The sequence below is a fragment of the Python bivittatus genome, unplaced genomic scaffold, assembly GCF_059951505.1.
Source record: "Python bivittatus isolate LINGU-HERP-01145 unplaced genomic scaffold, Pbiv_v1 ctg000340_np1212, whole genome shotgun sequence".
Lineage (NCBI taxonomy): Eukaryota > Metazoa > Chordata > Lepidosauria > Squamata > Pythonidae > Python > Python bivittatus.
Window position 1 is genome coordinate 22,320,033 of NW_028277056.1, and position 20,458 is coordinate 22,340,490.

Sequence of the window (20,458 nt, forward strand, 5' to 3'; positions counted from 1 at the left end):
AACAATAGCCTACTGTAATTCTGAGTCACCTGAAAAATGAAATCTTAATCTGGGCCAAATTTCTGTTCCAATTAAACCAATAATATAATATTGTGACTACCAGCAACTCTTCAAAGTCTGAGACCATCATCTTGGTTTCTGAGATCTATTTAGCAGGCAGAAAGGAAGGAAATGCCAGAAGCCTTTACTACTGCAAGTATGTGAAAAGCCCAGCTCCTTACATGAGTCAGGCTGAAAAAAATATCAGATACTTGTTGGAGATGCTCCATCCAAGTCCTTCTATTTCCTGAAATGAAGCAGCTTGTGAACAGAGACAGGATCTCTTTTCAACTATGACCCAGCATGTCTGAAATGTCATCCTTGAAAGGCTCACTTGGACAAAAATCCGATGTCTTTAAATAGTTTTGTTTAAATTGCTTGGTCTTTTACTATATTATGTATCTGTCTATAACCTGAAGTCTTTAACTGTATTTTAAGATATCTTTGTCATTGTGACTACTGTTTTTAGGATGTGTTCCTGATTCACATCCTTTTCCTTAGTAGTTTTACAATTGTCATAAATTTTGCTCATAGTTTTTAAATGGAATGTGCAATACGCACAGGTAGTCCCCAGCTTAAGAACAAGTTCCGTTCCCAAGGTCTGTCCTTAAGTCAAATTTGTACGTAAGCCGGAACAGTATTATTGTATAATACTGTATAAGTATTATTGTGTAATGAACTCAAACCATTGTATATTTAATTCGAATCATTGTATATTTAACTTGAATTTTGCTACAATAGACTCTATTCTTAACTATGGGTCATCTGTAACCCAGTCATTCTTAACCTGAGGACTACCTGTAAACGTTTTAATGGAGAAAATGTGCTCTGTTGTGGATGTATAGCCCCTAACAACCCCTCTCTCTCTACCATATTGAAAACACTCATACCCATATGTATAAAAAAAACATATAGTAAGTACATAATTCTTTCACATATTAGTTTTCAAGGTTTGTACAGATTTTCTTTGTAGAGCTTAGTATAGTAAATTTCAGTCTTGTCACACCAAGCCCATGCAGTAAACTGAGAGACATAGATTTGCCCAAAGCCATATTTAGGATGTTCCTAGGAAGAATGAATTAAACTTTTATTATAGTTAAAAACCAAAAGCCTAAGACAAAGAAAGAGAAGACAATACTTATACAAAAGCTAGACTGAGATGCACATAGCCAAATTCACATTTTTATAGGAATATTTAAATGTTAAAGGATTATCTCATATATATATATATATGAGATAATCCTTTAACATTTAAATATTTTTTTAAAAATATATATATATAAAGATGTGTATGGCTGGCCATCTTAAAGCACAACTCTGGGCTCATGATTTCGTACTGGGTTTTACTTGCTGCACAGAATTTGGCTACGTGGTATGCAATATCTAGTTGGGTGTAGGATAGTATGAAAGAAACATATTAGTTACCTGGAAAAATTGGGGTGACAGTGAAATTTAAATCCCTGTAATACTCATGAAAGCCACTTTAGTGTAGTGGTTAAAGGCACCAGACTAGAAACTGGGAGACTCTGAGTTTTAGGCTATAGGCCCAAAGCCATCTAGGTGACCTTGGACCACCTTGCTCTCTCAGCCCTAGGAAGAAGGCAATGGCAAACCACTTTTGAAAATGTTGCCTAGAGAACTGCAGGGGCTTGTCCAGGTAATCACCATGAGTCAAGAGTAACTTGAAGGGGCAGATACACGTAACAAAATCACATAAGAAAGTAGTAAAGTAAAACATGTTAGCTCAGCTGTTTTGACTGCAATGGACTGAAATGGGCATGTTTGTTCCTCTTAGAGATGGCACTGGACATTAAAGCAGGTCCAAGAGAAGGTTCTGCATTATGAGGCAATTCCAAGGTTGTGAGACAGCTGGCTGCATACTAATATTCATCTCTAAGACTGAAGTAATTGGAAACTAGATTTAGATTGTTTTGCAATTTGACATCCATAACTGGCTTAAGAGTCTCTTTAGGTTGTTTGCATTCACTGATAAACAAGAGGTTTGGATGGTATTTGTTAGGGACAGTTAAGGAAATTAAGATCACTGGGCAAAAGTTTAACTTTAACCAGAAACTGACTATCTCCAGTTGCAGCCCAGTCTCCAGTTGCAGGTTCAACTGGAGTCTGTTCAACCTAGATCTGGGGATCTGGAGTGTTGCTTTAAAAAAAGTTAGGTTACTGATCTGAAGGTGATTATCAGAGCAATACTGAGCAAAGGCACTCAACCTACTTCTAAGATCAATTTCAGATTGAGATAAAACCACCCATCAGCAACATGTAGCAGGCTGGCAGCCACTTGTCAACTAGTTTGGAGGGATGAGGCTCCAGCTTATATAGATGCCTATCTAGTGAATTAATATAAAAGCAATAAAATTAATTCCTTTCTGTGTAGAAATAGGGCTTGAGAGTTATTCCCATGGACTGCAATTTATACATACTCTTGTATTTTCATGTAACATATAGATGAGAAGGAACAAACATCTATCTATTGTTTTTCCCCATAGATGGAATCAAAAGCATGCTTGACATAAACAAAGGTCATAGGATGTTGATAGATTGTTAGTGAATTTGTTCATCATATGCTGCGGATCAATGATTAAGCTTCCTTCTTCGAATTTTGCTTACAGCCCAGTTTCCAATATAGGTGTGTAGTATATAGTTTACATATTTTTGTTAAGAGGGCTAAGGAGCAGTAATTTGCAAATTGAGTGCTGCTATCTTTCTAAAAAACAAAAATGATAACCAATAATTTTCAGTTGATGCATATATGCTATTTTGTTAATATAAGAAAAATGTGAGGTCCAAAATTGGTATTGCTCATTTGATATTGGCCTTAACCATCTTGACCGAAACATAATTATAACCAGGAGGCTTGCTAGATTTAAGTTGAGCACCTGTAAAGAATTATTAATATTAATGGCTAAACAGGAAGAATATGCCTTGTGGAAGAGAAAACAGCACGGTTTCAGCTGAAATCTTGCCTTGCATTTGAATATGATCTGATAAAGTCATATGTCTTCAACAAAAGCATTACAATGGTTACGGGGAAAAGATTCATGGATCAACTGATTAAGAAATATTTAGCAGAAGCTAGGAATAATAGAAGTTTTTATATTCTGACAATAGGAATCTAATGGAATCCCCATGGATCTTTACTGTAACCATCACTTATTCACAAATAATCTTATTTATGTTCCAGCTTCCTGATTTTGTTCTTTTTGGCATTTTTCAATATATATATATTAGGCTAAGCCACTGTGCTCAGTAATTCAAGTGTGGCTGCATCACTTTTGTAAAAGTGTTGTAATATTGGCAGTTTTATTTTTGATCCCTTTCTTAATGGTCCCTTGCATGGAAGTGACTAATAAGTTTATAAATAAATTAATAGGTAGAGCATCACTTCCCCATCCTCCAATCTTCTACTCTAGGATGATTCCAACACTAGGGCACTTAATTGTTGAAAGCACTCAGCTGAATCCTGCTCAGTCACCATCCCTTTTTGATACAAAAATAGTACTTAGTGCTATTTTTTTAAGGAAATAAAAAGAGCAGACAGTTTCCTTCCTCTTTGAAACACAAACTGGTTTTTTTGTCAGATCTGTCAAACATAGAGACAATTCACTGATGTGATCTTATTGAAGCTCCTGGTTTTACTCATCCTTGAAAAATATATGTACTGGCTTCACGCTCATATAGACAGTCAAAGAACCAAATCATTAGCCTATCATATGCTTCTTTATATGATCTGTCAGACCCAAGACATAGGGCTACACTATACTCCAGTTACTGGAGCAATGAATAATTTCAAGATCAGCACCATCAGATTTCATTTGTTTTGGATGAAAGCCCTGGAAATTATTGTAAATAATTGTTTTGTTGTTTTATTGAGCTATTTAAAAGCAGAACATAACTAGGAATAAAAGGACACCTCTGTAAGTTACACTCTGCTTTCTGCACTAGATCCTAAGAGAGAGAGAGAGAGAGAGAGAGAGAGAGATTTGAATGTTCTTTCCTCAAATGTCAGACTTGTATATGGAAAAAACCATGAATTTTCCAAAATTATATGGATTTTATTTGGACAATTAAAGTAATTAAGACAAGAAGTGATACACATTAGCATAAGACAAGGGGTGATATACATTAACATAAACACGAAATATGAGGTGTTAATACATGGCTTTTATCTATTCTTCTAGGAAACGTATAAACAGTATGATGAGAGCCAGAGTATAAAAGAGAGATTATCCAGTAAACTGTTTCTTTTACTATGTTCTAAATCAGAGCCTACCTTAGCTTGTTTGAAGGTATATTCAGTTAGGAAGGAAATATTATATATGATGTTCCTCCAACATTTGGAAAATTGTTCAGCTAATAATAAAACAAAACAAATCCAGAAGACAGTTTCCTTTCAAGCTGTTGAAAAGTGGCAACACAGTTCCTGCTGTCTAACTATCTCCAGTGGATAGGATAAAATAATTATAAAGTTGTTGACATATCCTAGCACTACCAACCATCCCAAAGTTCCCTCGTAAATAAATTTTATTTTTTGGTAAGAAGGGATGGACATTTATTTATTTTTATAATTTCTAGAGCCACCCATCTCCCAACAGTGACTCTGGGATTAAAGATTAAAACCCTCAACCCAAGATGCCTGGTTAAACAGTAGCCCCCAAAACAGCAGCCATGTCACCAACAGAGCCCATCCTAACTGCCTGGCCCAAATGCCTGGGGAAACAGAGCCTTGCAAAAGGCTAACAGGGTCAGGGCCATCCTGATCTCTGGGGGGAGGCTGTTCCACAAGGCAGGCACTCTGTGGCACTGCCACAGAGAGGGCACGATTTGAGGTCCAGCAAGTTGGCATTATTTGGTGGATGGGACTTGGAGCATGCCCTCCCTGATAGACCCAATTAGGTGGGCAAAAACAATGGGGGACAGGTGGTCCCTCAAATAGCTTGGTCCTATGCATGTAGACCTTTATAGGTGACAGCCAGCACCTTAAACGGGACCTGTAAGCCTACTGGGAGGCCACAATTCTCAAACAGGAGCATACAGACTACCAGTTTTAATGTATGAGAGAAGGGTGAATATTAGTGACGAGGAAGAAAACAGAAAATAACTCCAAGATGAATCAGATAGGTCACTCCATTTGCAATCTGGAACAGGAAGTGAAGCAAAGCAATGAGGTTAAATATACACGCCCCTTCTATTCTGACCCTTGTTTGTTGGAATGCAGCAAAACTTATTTTCAGGTCAATATAAACACATTCTGATTAAGTGTTTCCCGTTGGCTGTCTCTTTGACCTAGTGCATTTCCTTTGCTAAAGCTTTCTTCAATAAATATAACAGTAGCGTAACTTAGTCAAGATGCTCCTTACCTGTTTCTCTATGAAGAACAAGATCTCCTGTATGGAAATCAGTTGGGAATTTCAGGAAAGATCAAAGAGGAAAAATCAAGCAAACAAAAATCATTGTATAAAGCTTCATTACCTTGTATGGTAACATAGGCTGAACTCGCCACCATTCCTTTCAGATTAGTAGCTATACACTGATAGAATCCAGCATCATCATCTTGCACTCTTTCAATCAAGAGACTCTGATTTCCTGGCCCTAATATTATACCTGCAGAATTGGAAATATTCAGAATGAATAGCACATAAATATGAAGGATAGCTTGTCAAAGAAAATCCAATTCTGTTGGATGCTTGAGTTATAAACCAGTCCCAAAGTGTACAATGTGCCCTGCAAAACAAAGGCATGCAGTGTTTTCTTGTGAGATAGAGGTAATGTGCTGTTATCATAGTTACCAAGAGCCAGAAAAGACAATTGGGATTCATGAGGAACACATGGAGCCCATCTTTCAAAAAAAGAAGCAAGGTTCCCCCCACAAAGGAAATACACAGCGCTTGCTTCTGACAGGTGTGAAGCTCTGACTCTAGAAGATGGTTTGCCAAGGAGGATCCTTTTGAACTAGAAAATAACCAGCAAGCACTTGTGTGTGGTGATTTTGATAGACAATTATACATTATCACTGCCAACTGTGGACCATATTTTTATCCACTGAATATAATTTTAGAGAAAATTGTTCCAAATAATATCAGTAATAAATTATGCCCAGGATAAGAGGCAGATGTCTGCTGATAAATGTACTTGGACGCTTGAAACTGAAATATCCATAGGTTTGTCCTTAGGGTAATAATGATACTGTATACCTTGTACTGGTTTCTAATCAGGTTGTGGTAGTTATTATCCCTTATACCTGGTGGCATGTGCAAATGTGGGGCTTTATACAGTACAGTGGAGTATAAAACCAAGCTGAGCATTATTTTAAATACACATGGGGATATTAATCATACGTGATTTCTGTTTTTTGATAAATTAATAATGAAATATATTTCTTTTGATGGCTGGTGGTTATTAAGTAGAATTCATACACTTGGCTGGGTCTAAGAAAAACAGTATTGGGGATAGAATTTAGCCAACAAGATTATTTGGAGATGGACTACAAGCACTTATCTATGAACCTGTGAATGAAACACTTTCAGTTTATGACTAACTTGTTCCTCCTGTTCAGTGTGTTTTTATGCAAAACATGTTTATTAAACATTACCAAAGGATGAAAAGATTTGGCACTCTTTTCTTTCTTGGACTATGCTTAGAACTTTGCATCGTATTGCAGCAAAGCAATGAAAGACTACTCATGTGAGTATTCCAGCACAAGACTGTTGTGTGCAGTGTGTTGGCATATTCTCTCTCTCTCTCACCCACACATACACACACATACTCACACAATCATCCTAGAAAACTAGAATCTGAAGATAAAGACTAAGCTAAACCTTGGGCCAAGGATAGGATGATGAACAAGGAATTTCTGAATGGACCTAGGAGCAATTCAGCTTTGTAGTCTGTAGCTCAGTATTGCAGGAGAAACCAGCTGTAGTATGTGAAGAAGAAAAAAGGTTGAAGACAGCTATGTCATGCAGAATGCAGAAGGATGGTGGAGCAGAAATCTTAATTATGACTTCAGGCTGTCTCTAAGCTTGAGTTATAAACATGATCAGGCCACTTTTACTGGGAAGGTCTTTGGACAATCTATACAATCTAAACCAAGGATGAGAAACCAATGGCTCCACCTTTTGCAATTCTTTTCTATCTTTCCTCCCCAAAGTTAACCCCATAAATAAAGGTGTTAATCCCTCAGGAACCTAATGCACCTATTTTCTGAAAAGATCCCCATTCCTGTCAAAAAGGCGAAAAATTTCAACCTACTCCAATAACATCAGCTCATCATTGCCACATTTTCTGTAGCCCTTGAAGGCTGAAAATATTATTTTGAAATAAAGCACAGCCCCCATCTGAAAAACACTTCTGAATGAAATATTCTTGAACTACATTTAAGATGCTTTCAGATAATTGGAGGACAGCCGGTGTACAGAGTACGGGAACACCAACACAAGAAGAATTGAGGAAGCACCTCAACTTTGTTCTTGATAAACCACCCCTTTTCTCCAAAGGACAGGGTAAAAACCTGCTAAATAAAAATAAGTAAGGTGCATTTTGGGTGATATAGTCACTATGCTAAATTCAACATTAACAGTATCACAAGGCAAAACGAATATGTGCATTCAGATGGCTTCTTCCAGACCAACGTAATGGTAAGCAGTACAGTCTCTTATATCTTTGAACTTGTATATGCAGGAAAATGCCTTGGTTGGTTCTGCTGTTGAAATAAATTCACAAGACCAGCCCAGAAATAAACACAGCTTCAGACCAGGCATGGGTTATCATTCACAAAGGTATTCAGATTAGGATCCTATGCAAGGAATAGGTGATGCAAGGAATCCTATGCAGACACAAACATTGCTGAGTACTGCACTCACCTGGTTCTTGATGTATCTGTTTGTTGTTTTTATACCATGATATCTGTGGCTCTGGGACACCGTGTGCAGAACACTGCAGGCTAAGAGAACGGCTGGTGTTGACCACCTGATCAGTGACATTCCGAAGGAGGTATGGTGCTTCCTGAGCTACAAGACATATTAACAAATCAATTAGTACATTCCTAGTGCCATGGCCTCATGTTCTTTTTCATCCCAATTGCCCGTTCTACACTGTGGTGGTTTTCCAATTTATCTTCCACATGCTTATACAGTTTTCTCAGTTTTTAATAGAAAAGCACCTTTCCCATATCAGTAGAAGAAAATGAAAAATACAGAACAGGAGACGTGAGCCCTATTGTTGCTGTGCTTGCTTTTATTGTTATGGGAAAGTGTTATCAAAAGTAATCAAACTGCACAACCCTCTGCATATGTGCTTAGAAATAAATCACGTGGTATTCACTTACCCTCAATGCTAGATTCAATTTTTTATCCATAGCTACTTGAGCCTGGGAATAAATTCCAATGAAGCCTGTAAGATTACCGCTACGAACTTATGCACAGGGTAGAACTGTATTTATATAGTAGGATAACTGCCTAAATGCATTTTCTATTTTCTTTCGCGTATAATCATTTGGTAGTGGTAATAAAAAGCACTGGACAAATGAGTATAGCTGTAAGATTTGGCAGGTGTTTTTCTACCAATTTAACAGTAAACTCTCCATAAAAAAACCCCAGAAGATTAATTCTGGAAGGGAAAGCAAAACGCTACAGTTATCATGATAAAAAGCAAAGAAATGCATAATAATCAGGAATGCAACACTACGCTATTAATACTGTCAGTGCAATTTGGGTTATTGCTAATTACCGTGTAATGCATTTTTACCCCAAGTGACATGTGATAGTATTATAAAGTGTAAATGATCTTATAAGCTGTACATTGGAGGTTTAATACAACTGATCCAGTAATAATAATAATAATAATAACAACAACAGCAAAAGGCAACTTTACTTGGAACAGTTTATATCCTGCGATGACACCTTTAACACCATCAAACAACATCTGCTTATCCCAGGCCCTTGGGAGGGACTTGATAGGTGGATAAAAATGCTAAATCCAGTCTAAACATCTGGCTGACTCTGCGACCAACCATCATAATAATAATACAGGCCAGTCCAAAACTTTTAATGGGTTTTTGATGTAATTTTTTAAATAGCATATGTACACTTCTCAAGTGATTTTATTTCTTAGAAGCTGTCTTCCCAATCTGATGCTTTGCAGATGTTCTTGATTCCATCTCACATAATTCACAGCCAGAATGCTCAAAAATGATGCAAGTCATATGTTTCTATGCATTTATGTGTGCATGTGACATATAATTCAAGTTTTTTTAAAAAAAGTATATATATCAGATATAATATCTGACAGATGCCAATATAATCTCTATACAGTTAAATTTGCTTCTTTGAATGAATTGCCATTGACCACCTTGTAGGATGTTTTAACCAGCAGTCATACAAAATGATTGGACATTTCAAATATTATATATATTTCCCTAACGTTTCATTAATTTTCAGGCAGCTTTGCATATTCTTGTTCTGACATACAACCATACAGCTCAGATACCCTATTCCTATTTATCATCTTTGTATGATCCTGTATACCCTATTTGCATACAAATAGATGATTTCTGAAAAATTCAACAGAAAATAAAGAGAAGTAGATGACTGTGACGTGCCATTTTGGCTACCTCTTCAAATGCCCCTGCTACAAAAGTTTCAGATAAAGTTTTCATTATAATAATAAGGAATACTCATTAGTAGACTAAAATGTTTTTCAGACTGTTTTCATGTTGACAATTTTATCTTCTAATGGGATGGGATCAAGGTCAGCATCTGACTTGCTCTTACAATGGCTACTTCCTCTCTTTGTAGAGGAATCAGACTTCTATTAAGTTACGATTGGTCATTCTGTCACTAATTACAACAACCAAGAATTTGAGAGAACTATATCTGTATACTCTCTTTTATATACTATTTGTTCACGAAAACACTGAAAACTAACATTAAAAATGTGGCTTCTAAGAATGATCTCTGTTAACTTGAACAGAATCCCTATTTCTCTACAGATGATCCATTAAACCAGTGTTGTCCAAACTTGGCCACTTTAAGATGAGTGGACTTCAACTCCCAGAATTCCCCAGCCAGCCATGCTGGCTGGGGAATTCTGGGAGTTAAAGTCCACTCATCTTAAAGTGGCCAAGTTTGGACAACACTGCATTAAACAATGAACTGACTGGTGCCGTGTAACCAACCAGCAGCTTGTTTTCACATAAATTGTTTTTTTTTAACATAGCACATCTTCAAAAATGATGAAAACCCTCTGAACAGTAGAATACCTGGAAGCTACAACAAGTAAGAAAACACAACCACACATTTTTGATAGGTAAATGAAAACAAAAGTGTGGACTTGAGCTCTTATAGAAAATGCATCTTTGGAAGAATCTCAGATGAAGGTTATTTTTATGCTACATTGTTTAATTTAATGAAATATGTTAATAGCACTTTTAAAAGAAATCTATATTCACCATAATATTAGAATAAAATTTTGAAGACACTTAGACTAAAAAAACAAAGAAAAATACTGAATGTATTTTTCAGTCTGATATCTTCTATATATATTTGTATGAAGGGTGATAGTGTACAAGCTATTGAGTTATTTTGTTATAAGATTTAGGCTAGTTAATTACAGAAAATAAAGGATTTCTCTATTTTAATCAGTCGTCTCCTGATGATCAGTGATGCACCCTGGAAGCATTTTCATTTATTTTAATTTTTTGTTTCTTCCAAATAAGCTATCTATGAAATCATAATGTTTTAAAAATATGTCCATTGCAAAAGGAGATGAATTTTACCACATATATGAGTTCTGTGTTCCACGGGATTACTATATCAAACAGCACAATTGAGGCAGGTAGCATGAGTGGGGAAAAAAAGAGGTCACACAAACTAGATATTATTTCTCATTAAGTTTAATTTGTTTATAGCCATACACATATTGAGAAACAATTCCTTACTTCAAATTAGGTTGCATCACTCTTCATGTTACTTCTAGTAAGGCTGTTACCATAACTCAGTGTTGTCCAAACTTGGCCACTTTAAGATGAGTGAACTTCAACTCCCAGAATTACACAGCCAGCCATGCTGGCTGGGGAATTCTGGGAGTTGAAGTCCACTCATCTTAAAGTGGCCAAGTTTGGACAACACTGCCATGACTAGTTGGTTTTGAAATAATTGGTAAAAGCAAGAATTTGTTCTTTCCCTTATTCTTACATGTGTATTTTTTGATTTTAAGTTTAGGAATTTTCCTAAAACTTCAGAATTGGCTTTAGGTATTTTCACTTGACTGCAGTACTAATCTCTCTTTGATTTCAGCTGCAACCAGTCTGGCTGTTCTGTACACAGTCAACAATGAACTTCCTCTACACTAGATAAATTACTAGTAAGATGTAGCTTCTCTGATCCCAGAAACATGAAGGGGAACCCCAGGCATGGTACAAATTCCTCTGTTACAATAATACAGTTGGTCCCATGCCTTCAGTAACCAGTCAGAGAAAAAAATTAACCCTGAGACAGAAAAAAATAATTGTTCCACATCAACAGAGTCATCAAATAAAATGTTAAACATTTCTGCATTCCCCTTTTTTTTGCAGTTTTGTTTAATTTTTTTTTTTTAAAAATTGCATGATGAGGTGACATATGATCAGCTCCATTTTAAATCAGTAAAATCACATTTGAGGTTTAACACAATGGGTTTCTCCAATCATATATGCAAATGCTAAATCATTCAGAGAAGAAGAAAATGCATATGTTCCAGTGCATATGCATTATTTAGTATTGGCCTGGGGGGGTGGGGGCAGGGTCTAGTCATCCATCACCATGCAAAAGAGGCTTGTCTAAACTCTTTGCCTTCCACAGCATCACTCAGATTGTACTGTATTATAGATTTCAACATAAGCAACAATGCAGGAAAAACATGTAGCTACCAGGGCAATTCATAGCTATTTATGCATTGTCCAGCTCCAAAGAACAGAACCAGAATCCCTTCCTACATCTAGGACTCCAATGGAGCATTATTGAATTCATGGCATTAAGTCAGTATTAAACTCTAAACCTGATACCACTTTATAAAATAGGCTCATGTGCCTGTTTTTCAATTCATCTTGTAAAGCTGGCCCCAAATCAATGTTTTTGGTGGATTGAATCTAACTATCAGCAGTGTTTTTCTTTATGCTTAAGAAAATAAGCTCTAATTTTAAGTTTCTGCAAATTCGTCAGATTTGTCTTTGGGCACTCCCATTTATACAATGTGCAACCCTATTGGGGCTCCTCTTTCTCTTTTTTTCCTCCAGAACAGAGTAAAATAAGCTGTGCTATCATTGTAATGCAGTTATCAAGGATAAGAATGGCTTTAATTGTATTAAAAATAGCTACCAAATCCTCTTTTACAGGAACATAAATTGTTTCTGGATAAAATTGAAAAAAAAATTGCTTTATAAAAGGTGGGATATAGGCAAAATTTCAAAAGAGGAACCATTATTCTTTTCTTCACTCTGACAACTTCCAGGTAGCTAATTGTTTTCATCGCATTTTGGACTTCACAAAACTGGTATGATGGGGAAATGCTATTGTTTACCCCTGACTGCTTGACAAAAGCAATTCCCACGTGAACGACCAGCTTGGCTGTGGGACACGGTCCTGCTACCTTAAAGAAGGAAATGGGTGGGTGAGTTCTCAGGCACAAGAAATCACCATGTTGCCCCCCTCTGTTTTCACAGCAAAGCCAGTTTTGTTTCCATTTTTGCTCCTGCTATTGTGATCCCCACATGTTTGGCTAAAATTTCTATATAATCATTAATCATAAATGAACACCCCTCCAAAATATAATAGGTACACATTGTAAAAAAATAAAGTTATCAGATCTATTCAAAATAGTAGATTCTTTCTTATATAGATTTTATATTACACAGAAACATCTTGAAATAAAATCACAAAAGAGACTGACAAGAAACATTTAAAAGTAATGATAGACTATTTTTAATTCTCTATCAGTAGTTTAGTCATTTTAGAAATCTCATTACCATTTGGAAATGAAAAAGAAATGGTGTGTGTGTCTGTGTCTGTGTTGGTGTGTATGTGTGTCTTTGTATATGCATATGTATCTATGTATGTATAGAAATACATGCATAAACACACATACACATACATCCACTAGTAGCCTTAACTTTAAATTTAAATGCATTAAATATTTGCTGTGATGACTGAAACCTTATTAGTAAGGGTAAATGTTGTAGTTCTCTTTATTAAGTTAGTTTTAACAGCTACATATTTCTTCACCATAATGTCAATGAAGACTTTTCCCATTGAGGTCAACACACTTTTAACATAGCACTGTGATTTATTTGAAAGGAAAGCGAAGAGAGACCCACTTGGAAATCTCCCACAATTTAATTACTCAAAGAAAATGGGTCCAACTTTGATGGATTTAAATACCCTAATTCATGCAAACAATGCCTTATTTCAACATGTCTACTTCTTATTTTAGATCCTCCTCAGAGCTTTCCCTGAGAAGCGTTAATTTTAAAAAAAGATTAATATATTTAATGTAGAAAAATGAATTCAAATAAATAAGCATAAGAACTTGCTCAGCAGGCAATATTTATAAATCCACAAAGAGCAGATTAAAGTAAATAATACCATAGTCCAGTCAATCTCTCAAACTGAGCTGTGCTTATTCTGCACCAAAGTTAACTTATAAAGCGTCCAATGTTGACCAAAGTCAGCAGTCTTTCTATGTTTTTTTTTTTTTTAAGTTTTCAGTTTATGCAGCTTTGACACTTGGGAGGAGGTTGAATATCAAAGCCGAAGACAGGCTGGGTCCAAAGTTTTTCATTAGCACTTGGTGGGAGACTGCAAAGAACAATACAACATAACACACAAAATGCAATGCAGGGGGTGGGGAAATCTTCCAAATTCCAACTTCCACATCTTTGTCAAAGTAGAATAGGACTTTCTGAGCCAAATTGGAAGCCCAGGTTTAGGGACAGTTTATTGTTTACTTTTGGGGTGGAGGCCTTTTTCTTTTTTCTTTTCTTTTTTTATTTTTTTAGCATTGTTATTCCTCCTATGTCCAAACCTCCATATTTGGAAGTGTACAGTAGTGATCAATCAAGATTATATCAGTGAAGTGTCACTTTTTAGTTGGTCCTTTATTGGCTTACATTGTGTTGTGTTGTACAATCATTCCTTGCGCTCTTAAATTTGCGGATCCGTGAGAAAACAGCCTTTTTGTTACAGCGCTCACCTCTGACTGTAACGTTTTTCTCTTGAAGCACTTCTTCACCAGTATATAGGTTCCTTGCTCGGCAGACGTAGGTGCTTGAATGTTCAAGCGAAATATTCTTGATGATGAGAGTGAGTTCCATGGAATATTCCTTCACCACTGTTTTCTTAATTCTTGTTTGGTTGTTAGCTGTCCTTGGCAAAAGCCAGGTGATGTCTTTGTATAGGTATTTGTTGGCTAGACATGACAACACTAGCGTTTCTCCTTCAATAGGTGCTTTCTTTAAGTTTATAGAGAATCCATTTGGTATATCTGTGAAAAATCAAAGCACTCTTTTAGTTCATAAGAAATCTGAAAAAAAAAAAACATTTCTAGGACATAGTCCAAGTATCCTTCCTGAGCTGAAATTAAGTAGTGGTGGGTTTGATTAATGACCAGATAGATGACAGAATGGGAAAACTTTTATGCTGCCCTGAATATTTTCACAGGAATAAACTGGATGAGACACACGCAGTAGTCTTTGGTTAGTCTTTGTTATGATCAATGGACCAATACATAAATGGCTTAAAATATATGCTTTTGCCTATTATTACTAATAGAAAAACAAATTTCTGATAATGCATATAGGCTTTCTTCTTATCACTATCCCTGACACTAGGCATCTACACCTGATTAAGGCAAGTTCTGTCTACCTTGGTCTTGAAGGAGCCCCAATTAATGGTTTATATTGCCATTAGTCATTCTTTTCCGTTTTATACAAAGTAAATTTCAAAAACTAAAAGCTTCTCCTGGTCACAGAAAAGTTCGTTGGGACTTGAACTACAATAAAAGGTTGTGGAAAAAAACTGACGTCTCTATCATTTGCAAATTTTGTAAAATTTTAGAAAAATGTGACACCACACTATCAAAAAACATGTTTAGAGCACTCACTGCCAGTAAGCACCATTCCTGTGCTCTTAGGAACAAGAGTAGGAAAGGATAATGTATTTGTATCCTGTTCTGACCATTCCAGAAGCAGCTGATTGGCCATTATGGAAACGCACGGTGGGCTAAATAGAATGCTGTTTACTTTGATCCAGCAGAGTGCTAGTGAGGTTCTTCAATAACACTTATATTTAGCTGAATGAATAAATCAATTCAATTAATACCAATATCACTAAACTTCGCTATTCAAATACCATTTAAAGGAATATTAAATATGGTTTTTAAAAATTATCTTAAGATTACAAATGTACTTTTACATACTCAATTTTTTTTAAAAAAAGAAATATCCTCCACGGTAGATGGGGTCTCTATGTGGGTTTTTTTTTTTTTTTTAACTTTACTAAGCTTTTTTCCTTTATTTTCAGTGTTTAAATATAATAATATATTGACTCTTACTGCATGTCATATGTTGTTAATTTTTTGGTTTGTGCTTTTTTGCCATACGTTTTCAATTTGATATGATGGATGGTATTTTTTTTTCATTAAAAAGAGATTGCTATATGCAAATCTTGCCATATGTTGAGTGCTACTGTCATGTAAGGAAATATATGGATCACAATGGCACTTAGAAATAATCTGACTATTGTATCAGATTAATATTTAGATGTTGCTGGTACTTTATGTCAGTTGTGAGATGCTATAGAAAGCCAGTTTTGTGTAGTGGTTAAGGCAGCAGGCTAGAAGAAACTGGGAGACCGTGAGTCCTAGTCCTGCCTTAGGCATGAAGCCAACTGGGTGACCACTCTCATAGCCCTGGGAAGAAGACAAGAGCAAAGCATGTCTGAAATCTCGCCAAGAAAACTGCAGGGACCTGTCCAGGCAGTCAGCAGGAGTCAATACTGACTCAGAAGCACACACCCCTGCCCCCCCCAAAAAGAGATGTTATGAATCAAACTTCACCAATGTGGCACTCTCCACATATGTTGGATTACAAGTCAGGGACTATGCCAGTGTTGTCCAAACTTGGCCACTTTAAGATGAATGGACTTCAACTCCCAGAATTCCCCAGCCAGCATGGCAGGCTGGGGAATTCTGGGAGTTGAAGTCCACTCATCTTAAAGTGGCCAAGTTTGGACAACACTGGACTATGCTGACTGGGAATAATAGTTAACATATCTGGATGGCCTCAGGTGGGAAAAGTGATAGTGTTTATGAAATATTCAGACACTTTTAAGAGAATATATTTATCATCAAGATCTGAAGAAGTAATTTTTAAAAATTCTTTGGAAGATGAAAATTTATTTTGCCCTATGTACACATTTTCTGTATCCAAACTAATCTTGATAATACTTCTCTGGATGCAGTTTGATTCCTATAACTGTAATTTAGTCAATTCCTATGACTTAATAGAGGGCCAGACAACATATTTTGCTGGGGAGAGGTTTATGATGCTTTTTTATAAACTTTTTTTGGAATGTATTAAGATATTGGTAGGGATGTTGCGTGGTTTTGGACTTCAGAAGTTTTGGAAACTGCCAGCCTCATCCATGGTGACCAGTGATAGGGGGTTGAGAGGAGTATTATCAAAACATTGTGGGAGTGTCAGATTGCCTATCCTAGAGAAATGTCACTTCTAAGTCAACCCCTGGCACATCATGTATTTGATAACATAATTTTGAAATAATATATTACATCATTTAAAGTGGTAGTTCTGCCTATTTCATAGGCATAATAAACAAGTTGATTTTGTTAGAAAGAAAGGAGGAAAAAAGAGATACTTTCTAATATGGATTTACTAAAAAAAAAAACAACTTTTTTTTTAGCACCACACAGTATTTATTAAAGTCTGAGACTAGCTGAATAGTGAGCGGCTGGAATAATGTAAAAGAGTTATATTTACTTTAGTGATTTGAAACTTCCTGTGGAAATCGCTCCCAGGTTTCCTGATGGAAGATTTTGTTTATCTTTGCCAAGCACCATCAGGAATCTCAAAATAAAATGCCTTTAGTGACACTGGTCAGCCGGGAGATAAGGCTACACTGTTCCTGTCTCACCCTCAGTAATTGCAAACCCACCCAGGGTCCTGCTGCGTGCCAACAAAACAGCCCAACAAATAGGGGAAGGATCAGACTGAAAGGGTGGAGTGTGTAGAAGATAGAGAATGGACCAGTTTGACATTCAGAGATAGCTAGGAGGACTATGGTAACTTTGATTATTGTGAAGTCCCTAAAAATGAAATCTACTTAAAACAAAGGCTCCAGATTCAGGAAGGCTGGTCTGAGTAGACAACTGGGGGGAAAAGAAAATGCTAATCACAGAAAAATATTAAAACAGGACTAAGTTGTAATCAGTTGAGGTCTTTTCCCACTTATCTGTGTCTCCTCCTTTGTCTTTGATTGGTTCTCTTTCTTTCTCTTTTAAAACCTAAAGGAGGTAATTAATGGAAGCATAAAGGTGTTTTCTATATCAAGCTCATTATCAGACTAGTTGAAAACAGTGATTCAGTGATCCACATTGATCCATGATCAACTCTGAACCATTTCCCTCATCTTATAGGGTAGAGCATATCATCTTGGAGAGATGCCCTGCATTCTGACTAATAGCAGGCAAAAAAGTCCTCCAGATTTTTTCTATTAGTTCTCATTTAGTCTGATGAAAGGAAATTTGCTTTACTAATACCCTGAAAGAACAAGGGAATTTGGAGAACTTCTTACAAATAGCATGTAGTGTCTTTTTCTCTACTTAGTTACAGGGTGGCCAAGGGATTGTGTGAATGTCTTGTCCTTCATACATTATATAATCATTTCTCCAGCAAATGGCAATCTCCCTGGATTTCCCCTTTTCATTAAATCCTAAGGGCCCCTTCTGAGCTTTTCAGTAGCAATACAGCTGCCATCATTAAGTAGGAATCTGACTCTTGAGAATTTGAGGGAGAATGTCTCCTTCTCCTGGAGAAATTCATTCACCCAGCATTTCTCCTCACAAAATGCAATGGAAAATTGGGAATGGCCAATTGTGCCCACTTATGAGGTCTGATTTCATGTATGTTCCAAGGCATTTTCTATCTAACTCATTTACAGTATAGAATAGCAAAGTCTGAAAAGGCAATGGTCTTTTTATCCCTCCCCCACATGTTCCTGTCCCCACCTTACCATTCTCTCTGGCTATGCCAGACTTAAAATGAAAACAAACTTAAAAGTTGTTGAAAAGCTAACAGACCTCTAGCAATCAGTCTAGCCCCAAAGTATCTATTTTGAATACACTGAAAGGAAATCCTTTTTAGCATCCTGGCCTTTTGTTCACAGCCATCAGCATTTTGTATTGGCATTAGTTTAAAGATATTTTTTTGTTGTTGTTCTTCTTGTTCCCTAGTAAATCAGAACATTTAGGTTTTTGTTTTTTTTTCAGTTGATTGGGAGGAGAAAATGCTAGCTAATTACACTAGCTTAAGCTTGAATGATTTCACACAGATGCTTTTCTCATACCACAATGTTTTTTTGTTTTTGTTTTTAGCCCATAGCAAGACCCACCTGAGTCTGAAACAGTTTAAAAAGCTTTGCTTTCTTGGTAGGACCTACCAAGGCCTTTGTTCAGGTTCACGTGACACATAACATGTGTTATGCCTAAGTAAACCAAGCCATGAAGATTGAACCAGATAAAGTGTTAATAGCCATTTAGTGAAATAACAGCTTTTATTTTATAGTTTAAGGTACCATTTGTTAGTCTTTTAGGTAAACAAGTGTAGAATTGCATAATTTTACATGATCATAGCACACAGAAAAATGTGTGCAATAATATTTTAAGATGCCATGAGATGCATCTTGAAATTATAGTAATTCCTCCAATAATTGCATTCAAGAGGGAAGAGAAAAGCAGTACTCAGCCATTGATTATATTTACAAGCCAGCACAATAACTTTTAAATAATATTAAATCTAGTTGTTGCATCCATCATAGCTATTCATTAATGACAAAATGGCAAAAAGCCACAATCTACCTAAATGTCATATGAATTGGAGCATGAAATGTACTTCACCTGTTACAAAATAACTGATGTCTCTTTTGTCACTTCCCACTTTATTGGATGCTATGCAACTGTAGGTTCCAGATGTTCTGGATTCAGCCACAACCAAGATGCTAGCAGTCTGTGAAAGGAATGATAGTTTTATATTTATAAGTTTGAAATAACTGTTTTTCACAGATCCTCCTAAATAATGTCTCTGATATGGTTCAGTTATAACATTCACTCAATAAAATGTAAATTCTTTGTTAAGACATGCCACCTTACAAAAGCCTATGGAGATAATTGGACAATTAAGAGGAAAGCCATTTCCCCAAGAGACTTTCATATTATCATAGTAATTGCATTCTGAATATATGAAATTAGGATGTTTGATTGTTTTATCTCTTGCCTAAGATGCTACAGCAAATGAGGTGTGGTACAGTGAGGTCACTGGATCAGAGAGGAAAATTGGCAAGGAGAATTCCAGGAAAATCTGGCTCTCATTTGGGGAGTGAAGAAGCAGCTAAGATAAGGAAGAGATTCTGGCCTTCCTTTCTTACAAATTAAATATTAGATACAATTGCAAAGCAATTAATAGTAGCTTTGTCTGTGGCAAGTTAAAAAAATAGCAATAATAATTTTGGCATTCAGATTATTTTATAAGCAAAATAGAAGCTATTCTGAGTAGATAGGGCCATTTAATTGTTGAAAATCATATCCAGTGCTTACAATTAGTGAACATTCAGAGATAGAGAAGATTCTGGAGAACAAACACATGTCTGAAAAATGAAGCTATTGAGGGTAAACAGTTCTTGGAAAAAACCATTGTATGGTTTTACTAAGTTCAAAGGCTAAAATGCAATACACTTCGAACTAATGGTCTGGATATTCCCATAATGAGGTACCCCACTTTTGTTCTGAAGGTCTGCTTAAAAAGCAAATTTTAACTTTTATGTGATTAATAACGGAAACATCCAACAGTGGAAACTGTCATTGTTTTTACCCAAACATCATATTCAAAAACAGTCCACATTTCTGTCTGATTTTTTAGCCTTCCTCCCCACCATTATTAACAGCAGCCTACCAACATTTTATAGTGTATCCTAAAAAAAATATTTCATTAGACACCAATATTTAGTAAATGGTATTTAGTTGCCATAGATGGAGGTTGGTCTATCTATAGCCACTCCCTTTCCCCTATGTAAAAAACAAAAACAAAACCCTTTTATAAAGAAATATTTTTCTGGCTATAAGGCTGATAATTAAACAGATAGGT

The 20,458-nt window shown here is 36.1% G+C and overlaps 1 protein-coding gene across 2 annotated transcripts in view; it reads right to left on the minus strand.

Moving 5' to 3' along the window:
- The window catches only part of FLT1 (fms related receptor tyrosine kinase 1), a 124,365-nt gene that overhangs the window by 40,219 nt on the left and 63,688 nt on the right, over positions 1–20,458 (minus strand). For both annotated transcript variants that reach the window (XM_088140696.1, XM_007426892.3), the window contains exons 12-15: positions 19,216–19,324; positions 14,278–14,568; positions 7,917–8,063; positions 5,527–5,658 (exon numbers count right to left, since the gene is read on the minus strand). In XM_088140696.1, the coding sequence (XP_087996822.1) occupies positions 5,527–5,658; positions 7,917–8,063; positions 14,278–14,568; positions 19,216–19,324 (679 nt within the window). The remainder of the gene's footprint in view (positions 1–5,526; positions 5,659–7,916; positions 8,064–14,277; positions 14,569–19,215; positions 19,325–20,458) is intronic.